The sequence below is a fragment of the Pelodiscus sinensis genome, chromosome 5, assembly GCF_052426305.1.
Source record: "Pelodiscus sinensis isolate ZL-2025 chromosome 5, ASM5242630v1, whole genome shotgun sequence".
Classification (NCBI taxonomy): domain Eukaryota; kingdom Metazoa; phylum Chordata; order Testudines; family Trionychidae; genus Pelodiscus; species Pelodiscus sinensis.
In genome coordinates, this window is record NC_143056.1 from 5,792,626 (window position 1) to 5,804,784 (window position 12,159).

The 12,159-nt window shown below is 44.8% G+C and overlaps 1 protein-coding gene across 2 annotated transcripts; it reads left to right on the plus strand.

Moving 5' to 3' along the window:
- The first annotated feature begins 1,357 nt into the window (after positions 1-1,357).
- On the plus strand, positions 1,358-4,097 carry ARF6 (ARF GTPase 6). Of its 2 annotated transcripts, none has more exons than XM_075926155.2 (2): positions 1,358-1,595; positions 1,974-4,097. In XM_075926155.2, the coding sequence occupies exons 1-2, from the start codon at positions 1,359-1,361 to the stop codon at positions 2,520-2,522; spliced, it is 786 nt and encodes a 261-aa protein (XP_075782270.1). In that variant the 5' UTR covers position 1,358; the 3' UTR covers positions 2,523-4,097. The 2 variants fall into 2 exon arrangements, with proteins under 2 accessions (XP_075782270.1, XP_075782272.1); XM_075926157.2 differs by having other exon boundaries at positions 1,387-1,527.
- Positions 4,098-12,159: the final 8,062 nt, after the last annotated feature.

The following is a 12,159-nucleotide window of genomic DNA, read 5'->3' on the forward strand; positions in this document are numbered from 1 at the left end:
CTGGCCCACGAAAGCTCATCATCTAATAAACCATCTTGTTAGTCTTTAAAGTGCTACATTGTCCTGCATTTTGACATTCTAATGTGTGAAATCAGGGCTTCTTGTGCAAGAACTATGATGCTCCTGCTCAAGAATAAGCCCTTTTGCGCAACTGTTCTTGTGCAAGAGGCCAGTGTAGACAGGCAACATGAATTTCTTGCGCAAGAAAGCCCGATGGCTAGCATGGCCATTGGTGCTTTCCTGCGCGAGAGAGCGTCTACACTGGCACGGATGCTCTTGCGCAAAGGCACATGCCAGAGTAGACACTCTCTTGCGCAAACACTTTAACGCAAGAACTCTTGTGCTAAAGAGTATTTGCGCAAGATCATGCCAATGTAGATATAGCCTGGGCGCCAGCCGGGACCCTCTGCCTCCCCTGTGGAGACGGTGCTGGGGGGGAACCGGCTTTTAAGGCGCAGCAAGGCAGTGGGGGGGGGGGGGGAGCAACTAGTTGAGGGACTAGTCGATATCGGTAAACCTATGCTTACCGGAAAGTCGAGCAGTCGCTTCCACCCCTACCCCAGCCCCCTCTGTGAATGCCACGTGGCCTCGCCCCACGAGGCGCAGAACCGGGGGGGCGGGGGGGGGGGGCACTAGGCCGCTCTCTGCATGGGCTGCCCCGCCCCCACAGGGACCTGCCCCAAAGGCCAGGCCAGGCCTCACCCACGGGCAGCCCCAGGCTCAGGTCAAGCCCCGCCCCCCTGTGGAGCCCCGCCCCCGGGCAGACGTGCCAGGCTCTCATCACCCCTCCCCCACATGGGGGGGCCCTTTATCACCAGGGCTCCCCGCCCCCTCCCGCGCAGACACGCCCTCTGCCGCCAGGGCCCGCCCCTTCCAGAGGCAGCGTTCGCGTCACGCCCGCGCGCTTGTGCTGACGTGTGATCGCCCGGCGCCTCGCCTCATAGGAGACACGCCCCATGGCCACCCGCATGCGCAGCTCGAGCCCGGGGATCCATCCTCCTTACCGGTTGGGTGGGGGATGTTATTGGGCATGCGCGCCCATGACAAGGCGGAAATAAGGCTCGCGGGTGGCTCGCCAGCGCATGCGCAAATCGTATGCCGGGCAAATTAGGCGGGATTCTACAGTGGCCGCTCCCTTGCGTGCCGGGTGTGCTCTGACGGCGCATGCGCACTGTCAGACCGCGGCGGGCCTCCTCATGGGCGCGCGCGCGAGGGCATGTCACGTCACTGCACATGCGCAGCTCTGAGGCGGGAGAAATTCAAGCGCACTTGTTCGCCAAGCGGAGCCCTGGGTGGGGCTGCCACGCGCATGCGGCACGGCGAGGTCGATTTCCTTGCGGACGCGTTTGGCGCGGCGCATGCGCCGTGTCATCCCGGAGCGGGAGGGGAGCCTTTTCTTCGACAAGCCCTTCCTGCCCGGGCGGACGGATCCGGCTGTGCGCGTGCGCGGTTCGCCCCGCTTAAGGGGCGGGGCTTGCGGCGCAGAGCCCCGTGCGCAGGCGCGCTCCCGGCCGAGGGGAAGTGAAGGTGGGCTCGCGCGGCGCCTTTTCCGGCGGTGCTGGGTTGGCCGCGCGAGGGGAGCGGCAGCGGCTGAGGTACTTGGCTGGCGGGGCCGGGCCCGCTCGCGGCAGCCGCTCACCGCCTCTCTCCGGCCCCTGGGCAGGCGGGCGGGCGCCGCCGGCATCCATGAGCTGAGGGGCCGCCGCTCGGAGCGAAGGACGGAGCCGGGCGGGGCTGCCCGGGGCCCGGCGGCGAAGGGCGGGAGGCTGGGCCCGCACCGGGGCGGGCGCTTCCCGGGTCTCCCTGAGGCGGGGGAGCGGCCTGCCCCGTCCCTGCTGGGTCGCGGGCTAGGCCCGTAGCTCGCTCGCGGGCGGCGAGGCGGCGGGGGTCGTGCCCCCCAGGCCGATCTCCCGGCGCTTCCGCCCGCCCCGCAGCGGCACGTGTCAGCCGCCTCGGGTTCTGCTCTGCCCCAGGGCCCCGTGGATGCCGCCGAGATGGGCAAGGTGCTGTCCAAGATCTTCGGCAACAAGGAGATGCGGATCCTGATGCTGGGGCTGGACGCGGCCGGGAAAACCACCATCCTGTACAAACTGAAGCTGGGCCAGTCGGTCACCACCATCCCCACCGTCGGCTTCAACGTGGAGACGGTGACTTACAAAAACGTCAAGTTCAACGTGTGGGATGTCGGGGGCCAGGACAAGATCCGCCCCCTGTGGCGGCACTACTACACGGGCACGCAGGGGTTAATCTTCGTGGTGGACTGTGCCGACCGCGACCGCATCGACGAGGCCCGCCAGGAGCTGCACCGCATTATCAACGACCGGGAGATGCGGGACGCCATCATCCTCATCTTCGCCAACAAGCAGGACCTGCCGGATGCTATGAAACCCCATGAAATTCAGGAGAAACTGGGCCTCACCCGGATCAGGGATAGGAATTGGTACGTGCAGCCCTCCTGTGCTACCACAGGGGATGGACTCTATGAAGGGCTGACATGGTTAACGTCCAATTATAAATCCTAATGATAACAGTAACTACTTAGTCTTCAGAGAATTAAAACAATAGCCTGCCTGGTTTCCTAGAAGAATGATTCTCTACCGAAAAAGTAAAACCAAGCATCCATAGGATTATTATGATCACTTCTCCAGTTTCCTTCTATTTGCTGACTGGATTCCTGTTTTAACTCTTCTTGCTTGGCATTAGGATGCTATAATCTCCAAATGTGACACGAACACAAGCACTAGATGCTATGGCAGACTTCCAGCAAACGGTGAAAGACACACTGTAGATTTGCTAAGTAATATTTTTCCTCTCTTGATAGCCCTTATAACGGTTTGATTCTTTTTTTGGGGGTGGGAGGGGGGAATAACCATTTTCAATGTATGCTTTCTGGTTCTACTTTTTTGGATTTTTTTTCTTTATCACTTGCTGTAGATTGCTTCATTTTGCATTCATGCAGAATATGTTGATAGGTCTGTTCCATCAGTAAACTGAAAATTATTGCTTAAAATCAAACTGCAGTCTGTCTTTTTATATTGAGGACTTTTTAAAAAAAAATATTTTTTTAAAAAAAGTCCTTAATCTGTAACTAAATAGTAACTTTAAATCTGTCTTTTCAGACATGGTAAATAAAACCTTGCCTACAGTGGCAATGAGAATACCATTGTAATGTTCAAAGTGCATATCAAGGTAATGTTAACTAGGTAACTAAGAACTGCATTGAAATGTCAGCTGTGAAGTTCTGAACCATACATCATGCATGAGTAGGGATGCAAATAAATTCCCCATATTGCATAGCAAGCATATAATGAATAAAATGTGAATGATGTAATAGTTTCAAGTTATACTCTACTCACAGTTCCTATGTCTTGCATTGCAAGGTTAACGATGCTTAGCTGCAGTCTTAACTAGTTTGTCAGTCTCCTCACTGTGCAGATAGCTTTTTTTCCAGAAAATGTTTCAGTAAGGTGTAAACATTACTCCTTGTTTTTACTTTAACTTACCATTAGGCAAAAATCAATCTGTCTTGCTTCTCTTACAGTAAAGCAAAGATGCATTTGTTAATCTTGAGACATTTCCTTTTCCAAAATTTGAAAGTCTCATGTTTTTTAGAAAACATGAATCTTTCTATCAGCTGCAAAAACCTCTCCACTTGTTTCCATATCATGATCACTTGAATAAGCAAGCTCAGTTCTAAACTTTACCTGAAATGAATCATTTTAACATTTGAGTAATTGGCTTTTGAGGATGTCCACAACTTAGTTTTTACAAGATCACAGTGTAACTCATAAATTTCTGAACATTTGTCCCTCTGTTTTTTTAATGTTACTGTAATTCTGTATGAAAGGAACTGTTGAATGTCTGAATTTAAATCCATCGAGTAATTACTAATAAGGGTGGGGTGTAAAGAGTGAGCATATGACTATGAATGTAAACTTCCATATGTAGTTCTTAAAGATACAAGCAGCTCACTTCCATAGTACACTTTTTCAGATGTTTCTGACTAGCAAGTTGTGGCAAAAGCAAAACTCAAACCCATCCAGGTTGAAAGTTCAGATTTAATTTCAATCAAGTATTAATACAGGGTGCAGGGGGGGGGGGAAAAAAAGGCAGCTGGGTTTTATTCAGCCTTAAGGATTAATTTCAGATTTCCTCAAGGAGTAAACTCAACTGGGGAATTCTAGGAATGTAACTACAAAACTAGAAAAATGTTTCGGGTTTTTTTGAGGGTGTAAGTTTTACCTTAGATTGGGGCATTACACTACATTTCCACAGTGTTGATTCTGCATGTTAAGTACAGTGTATTATGGAGCTCTTACCAAAGATCTATGGGGAGATAAAAATTGAAGTTTATTTCCTAAAAAACTAATGCTTAGAAATCCCTTGAAGAAAAATGCTTAGAATATGGCCCAAAAGAGGGGACAGACAGTCTTTGTCTGTTGCAGTGGCAATGAAAGGGTTTTGGATGATACTAGGAAAGATAGCAATGATTCAGAAACAATTTTGTAAAAGGAAAAAGTACATTAAAAAAAGCAAGGCAAGTTAATTTACTTTAAATCATAATTCTGAAAGGGAAACGAAGTATTCATTTAAAAAGTCCTTACTAAATTGTTGCTCTACTTTCTATTAAAATCTAGAAATTCTTCATTTAATTTAACGTAATTGGTAAAATAGTGTGGTAGTGTAAAGGTATTAAAACCAAACACCCAGGGTACAACTCTTTTCTTCTGGAACAAAAATTAAGTCAAGCACAAGGTAAATGCCTAAACTGGAAGACTTGAAACTCTAAGTTTTCAAATTTTCTTAAACATCTCAATCAAAATGAAAAGTTGATTTTTTTTTTTTTTTTCACTTTCAGTCTAAAGTGTTCACTGTATTCTTTCTCTTCAAACACTTTGGGGCAAGTTTAAATTTCACTAGGTTTTTACATTAAATTGAATTCACAATTTTGTATTTCTTTGGTAATTTTGTTACTTTAGATATTCTGTTGTGTAGGTAAAATGAATAAATTTAATTATACTCTTGAATTCTTAAATGTTTTGTTCTGGGGAAAAAATTCTTAAGTCACAAACTTTTGTGGCAGATAATTCAGAAATAAATGACCTTTGCTACTGAACAAAAATAGAAGCTTCATTTTCAAAATGTCTTCATAAAAAGCAGGGGGGTCTTGGGGAGCAATGCAAGTAATTATAGCTTGCAGGTTAAAGTTACAATCTGTAAGAATTCTGATAATTAAAAAAAATCTGAATTTTAAGTGCATCAACTTCTGTGTTCATATGAATTTACAGAGTAAACTGGAATACATTTCTGAATGGTATTAATCTTGTCTGGTAAGTGAATGAGTCTGTAGATTTTCATCTCCCTGACTACGGTAAACAGGAATTTTGTGTTCTCAATATGGTTGTAGTGTTGGTAAAGAACTAACGAGCAGAAAATAAAGCAATTATAAGTAACATACCAGGAGTGCTGCACTGTATATTTGAATATGGGAAAATCAGAAAGGGTTTATATAATACACTGGATTAGTGCCTTCTGCTTACAGAGGCCAAGGTACTATTTAACTTGGTCTTGAAAGATTGTAATGAGATTAGTTTCTCTTTTGAGGTATCTTTTGTCACATAATTACAACCAAAACCAAAAAGTTGGAAAGAGGAGATAAGCTTCTCTTAAAATGTACTCCACTTCCAATTACAGCCACTTTGAAATAAATGTAATATTTAATATTATGCTTTGTAAAATAGCTCAGTACAAGATCTCTGCCCTAAGGAATTTAGTGTAACTTGGACAAATATGCACAGAACAGTTTACCTGCCAGAAAGCATAGAGGTGCTGACAAATGAGGTGATCAGCCCTGGAAAGTTTCATGAAGAAAATGGCTTTCAAGGAGTAGAGGGAAGTGAGGGTGTTTTTAGATTAACAGAATAGAAAAAGTATTCTAAAAAATAGAGCTATTGGAGAATACAGAGTCAGGTAAGGAGCTGTTGATCAGCATGTGAGTGAAGTTGTGTGGTGCTTTGCAGTTGAGAATTTAACTTGTTCAGTAGTAAGGCAATGATGGGATTTGCAAGGGAGATAGGGATGAGGCTAGGACAGTGAAAATTTACTTCAGCAGCTGCAATTTGTATAGAGTGGAAGGTAGAGACGTGATGTAACAGGAAAAGCAAACCAAACTTGAAGTCTAGATGTGGAATGGCAGTCTTGACTAGATGTGGAATGCTCAAAGATGGTTCAGTTGACATTCAGAAGGGATAGAGGAGATACGGACTTTGAAGTGGATATGAGACATCAAAAAAAGGCAACACTTTTTCAGGTGACTCAGGAGTCATTAATATTGTCCTGCTGCCTTAAGCTAATTGTTAAAATGAAGTTTTAAGTGCTCAGGTATTTCCAGGTGGTGTTGGGACTGTAGTCCTACAGTGAATACAATAGTTCTGCGTTTCTCAAACTGTGGGTCCAGACCTCCCAGGGGGTTTCAATCAACTTGGGGGGAGAGGGGGGATGTCACAGTATCTCAGTTTGAAAACCACTGCAATAGTTTATTTAAAAAAAAAAACCTACCCTACAGTATCTCACTTAGGTCTTGTCTACACACAAACTTGAGCCACCTTCGCTAGGGATGTAGCTTTCAAAACTGCTGTAGTTAAACAAGAACAAATGTTTGTAGTCACCGCCTCAGACAAATGTCCTAGTTGTTGGTAAAAATTTACACTATAAGGGTGAACATTTGTGGGTTAGACCTCTGTGTTCAGCTTTAGCTTGTAGTATTTAGAATGGCATTCTTGTGTTACTTTTTCCTGAATAAAAGGGGCTTTGGAGCAAATTATTTATGGATAAGGCTCCAAAGACCTTGGCCTGCTACCCACTAGGCTGAATGAAGACTCAGACTGCTAAACCCCACCCCCCCAAAAAAAACAGACAGGCAGTGCCCCTCAAAATAAAGCCACATTTCCATCAATTTAAATGTTCTGTTCTGTATGTAAATGACATACTGTCAGTCAATTTTTTTTTAACATGTTATATAAAAGATGATACTTTCAGGGCTGGTCAAACAAGAGGAAAATACATTGTATATTTATCAAATTGATCTGACTGGCAGCTTTAGTTTCCAACAGTTCTGAAAAAAAATGCAGGAAAAACTGACAAGATTGGTCAACTTTAATTTTGTAGTTTGTGGAAGGTCTCTCTGCAGCAGAGGCACTGGAACTCTTAGAAACAGTATTGTGCTGATCTCTGTTTAGGTATGTAATGTTTGCATGTAATGTTTGCAATGGTTTTCGTTTTAGTAAAATTACACAAGGTATTAGGGATGTTAACGTGTACTCAAATACACAGTTAACCAATGAGCTTGGGCTTATTGGTTAACCCTGGTTTACACACAGGTCCCCATACCCACTGCCTCTGTATCTGGGGCGGGGCGGGGGGGGGGGGGGGGGAGATGGGAGCAGGTGCAAGTGGGCAGCTGGCTCCTGCGAAGCTGATGTCCCCTCCCATGCTGCTGCAACAGTGTGTGAAGGGGGGCAGGACAGGTGGGAACCAGTACTCATGGATAGCCAGCTCCCTGCAAGTACCGGCTCCTGCTTCTCCCCCTCCATGTAAACAGGTAACTGCAGAAAAATTCAGCATTTTCACAAATATACACATTTTAACTTCCCTAGTAGACATTGGTACTTTCTGAAAAAACGTTACACTTGCCCAGGGGTAGAGACACTTCCAAGCATTATTTCTATAGAGTTATTGGATTGAGAATAAAATGAGAACGAGGCAAGAACTACTAGTCTGATACTTCAGCACTTGCGTCTTGTGTTGACCTTTTCACTTAAAAAAAATCCAAGATTTGGTACTGTGTAGGTTCTTACAATAGTTAGGGATGAAGCAAATTTAAACATCACATGTCAGGAGAATCTTTTGAAGTGTGATAAAAAGCAGGATAACTTCTGGCAGTGGCATTTTTTTGAAGAATGCTGGGAGGGAGGGTGTATCTTGCCTCTTCAGGTAACCCTACTTTTGATACTTGGTTTCTGTCCACGTGAGATACTAGTCAATAACTGCAATTCCAGTGCAGGAGCTCAGCAGAGTGGATTTGATGCATGTGGTCCGGAGAGGAAGTAGTTCAATAAAAGTTTGAGATGGCTGTGATGGTACCTACATTTTAAAAAAGCATGGAAAATAAGGGATAATGAGCTTGCATCTGTTAATACTATAAACTTATTTTGGGAGCCCCAAGGGAAGAGGGATGTGACTGACCTGGATACCGTTCTCTGCTGTTGGGTTATTGCCTCTAAATGCAAACCAGAAATTCTAATACAGTGCCCCAAAGTTCTCATACTCAAACCCGCCCCGGAGCCCACACTCTAGTCAAACTGTTGGGCTGTGGGCATCAACAATTTTCTTCAACCTGGTGATGAGGAAAAATTTGAAAACCACTGTTCTAATAAAAAGACTTTCACTTTGCTGGTAGCTTGGAAACTTGGCACCATTCTTTCTTGCCCATTTATGGAGCTAAGGACCTCCTCCTCAGAGCATGTAATCAAGTCTACAATGCTGTGCTCCTAAATGGGGTTCCCAGCTGCTGCCTTTGTTGCTTCATGGAGCAATGAAGCCTGAAGGCTTTTTGGTGTATGTTTAGAGACATCAGAAGTGGGCTAATGTAGGCTAGGGATGTGAAAGTGCAGCACTGTACACGATTAACCGATAAGCCTGTATCAAAGGCAGCAACACAGGCTGGGGGCGGGGAGTCAGGCAGGAGCCATCCTGCCTCCTGTGTAACTGCTGAAATTTTCTGTGGTTAACAAGTTTACTTGACTAACACATTTTAACATTCCTGAGAGGCCCTTTTTTGTTAACTTAAATCTTTATTAGAAGGGAAGTATTTGAATCTTAATCTCTAATGTTTCTTTGTCTTAAGTTAAACATGCAAATAATTAAAAAAAAATTGCGTTCCTTTTCAATAAGGTTTCACTTCCACTAAGTAAGTGCTCCAGATCTTTATAGAATTGTCTAAGGCAAGTGTTCTCAATGACTGGTCAGTGGACTGGCACCGGTCCTTGAGATCTTCCTAAATTGTGGCAGGAAGGCAGCAAGCTAGTTGCCAGTATGAAAAATGTTGAGAAGCACTGATCAAGGGTACACAAACTGACTAACATCTAAAAATCAGCTCTTGAATATTACAGGGCAGGCCTGACAATTAAACAGCCTTCTTTTGTTTTGTTTTTTTCCCCCTTTGTGGGTCATACTTTAATTATCTCTTTTCTGTAATCATAGGACTGGAAGAGACCTTGGGAGCTTGTGTTGACTAGTCTCTTGCACTCAAAGCAGGACTAATGTAACTCCTAAATCTGCACTAGCTGAACTAAAACTGGTTGTAGGCACAGTACTTGGGCAAGATTTGGATTCCATTTCTTCAAATAGTAGGTAGATAGAGACGTTGTTAATATTGGACACTTCTATGTAAATATTTCAATTTACCGAACTACTGAATCATGTTGCATTATTTCTAGAAATGTTTTCTGCAGCTAAATTGATAATGGGAATTGCACCAAAAGGAATGAATTCTGTACAGACCCCTACTTCCATCCCGGAAAGGAAAAAGGCAAATCAGGAATATGTAGCTGCTGTGCCATATTACTTGTTATATAGGCAATTATGCTTGTATTCTTAATCTTATTATGGGGAGGTGCATTTCACATTGAGTTTAGCTAGCTGTATGTTGCAACATTTCAGAATTCATAAGGCAGGGGCAAGAAGTAACTTTTGCTGGGGGCCACTTCACAAATTTTTGAAATAGCCCCTGGCCATGCCGGAAGGGGCAGGGCCATTATGCTTCAGGCTTTCCCACCATGGACCATGATTGGACTGGGGGGTGGGGAGACTTCCCGTGCACCCCCAAGGCAATCGGGGCAGGGGAGCATGTGAAGCCTTGTTCCACCCTGTCAGAAGCGCGTGGCACTTCTTTGCAGGGTGGGGGCAGGGCAGAGGAAACTGTGTGCTCCTTCTGCCCCCAGACCCTGATTGGCCTGGGGGAAGGGGAGCGTTAGAGCCTCTGCGGGCCGGATCTGGCCCATGGAGGCCTTTTTGTCCACCCCTGTCATAAGGTATAGAGAGAACTTGAGGGCAGGGTGGCATCTCTTGTACTGCCTACTCCAGAAGAAACTAGGAACTTACTTTCACATTTCTAGAAAAGACAGTGCTGTGGATAACTAATTCCTGATGTTTAGCTGGAATTCTTTCATAGGAAGATGTATCTGTATTAATTCTATGCTGATGTCCATTAAAATCTGTGCCTGTAATATCTAAACATAGGGTGAGTTTTGAGCTGCAATGACGTTCTACTCGTGCAAAGTTTTGATATTTATACAGGTGCTTACATGAACCTTCATGTAAGCTTCTCAGTAAAAACTCCCCTCCCAAGATTAGTCTGTAGGAATACCTGTCTTGGTATTAGCAGCAATGGGCAACTTAGACTAGCAGCAATGGGCAACTTAGACTAGCGAGTGGATCACATGAGTGGTCCTCCTTCATCTCAGTGGGCCGCAAGATTGTCATAACCAAGACGTTCTCCTGGGGTAGGCTAGTTTTGCTGATTTTTGCATGCACACTTAGAATTTGCGGGATGTGCTGATTGAATCGTAGCAGCGCTTCAATTGGATGTAGAGGGAGCACATGGCTTTTACAATCAATATTGTGTGCAGTCAGCATGCACCTCACTTCACGTGCCCTTGCTTTACGTGCGAGTAACTTTAGTATTACCAGTACCCAAAAAATGACAGATGGAAACAATCTGTCAAGCTTGTGCCTGAGCAACAGTAAAAACGTCTAGTGGGCTGCACAGAGAACCCTGATGAGTTGCATGTGGCCCTCGGTCCGCTGATTGCCCACCACTGTACAGCCGGTCCCCGAGTTGTGAATGGTCAACTTCTGACCGTTTGTAGTTATGACCAAAGCTGTCGTAAATGGCAGACCGTGAGTTACAAACCGCGATCCGCACTTACGAACAGCGCAGTCACGTGTAACTCTATGGGGTCCAACTTACGAATGAACCGAGTTACGACCAATTGCTTGGTCCGTAACTGGTTCGTAAGTCGGGAACAGGCTGTATTAGAGAGAGAGCAAGCTTTGGTAATTGTGCATATTAATGCTCAGAACACAGGCAAAAATATTCGACACCACCTTTACATGGATGCAAAGTACAAGTGGCACACTTACAAAACGTTCTACATTATGCTGGCGTGCAATGTTGGCTCATACTGCAAGGTGGACTTAATACTGTTAATAGTGTTGACAGCTTCTAAACTTGAAAATACTTACTTGTTGGTTTGGCTTCTGCAGAAGCAGGCCTTATGCTTCGGTATAAGGAATATGGGCTTACTCAGCCCTTGTACTTAGTATTTTTGCTATTTTACCCTAGGAACTTTGTTTAACATTTCTCTTGGAAACTGGGACTATTCTTCTAGAAATTCAGCCATTAACTCTTTGGCTGTTTCAACATTTTACTTATCACCTATAGATGTACTGAGATGTGTTCCTACAGTGTTAAATACTTGTACTGCCCTTTCCCCACAGGGATTGGATTAGCTTTGAACTGCCTCAGGGCTCATGGAGACTTTTTTCCCATCATATAGGGATAGTTTTCAATCAGTTGTCTTAGCAGTAATTGACTGCAATATGAGCCCATAGCATATCCTCCTAAGCATTTTCTTGCAAACTCACAAGATTAAACTTAGTGGCTTGGTTCTGGTTGAGCTCTCCCATAATAAAATGTCTGAGGATGTGCTAGGTTCTGATATACAGAATGAAAAGTCAATACAAACCTTCTTCTTCAAGAGTTTGCCGAACTTTGGGAACCACTTTTTTTTCTTAACTGTTTGTCCCTCCTAGCTAGATTATCTGCCTTTATTTTCAGCACTGTATTTACAATAGAAATACTTCATTGAAAAGAGTTCATGACAGCCCTCATCAACTGAGGTGTGAAGTCTTGGTTTTCTTTGTGATACCCCGGGCTTGCAAAAATGTACCTGTTAGCCTGAGGATTGGCTAAACTTGACAAAGGCAGATATAAAAATGGCTGGATGAAGGTGAGGGCTGGCTGGCCCCATATCCGGGTTCTGTGCTTGGACCTTGCTCTAAGGCTCACCTTACCAACTTTCCGCTAAAGGAGTTTTC

Excerpts from the sequence above, each read along its gene's own strand:
- ARF6 (XM_075926155.2), top strand. The coding sequence starts at position 1,359 with ATGCGCCGTGTCATCCCGGAGCGGGAGGGGAGCCTTTTCTTCGACAAG. Across the intron at positions 1,596-1,973 it reads GGGGAGCGGCAGCGGCTGAG|GGCCCCGTGGATGCCGCCGA; the intron begins GTACTTGGCTGG and ends GCTCTGCCCCAG.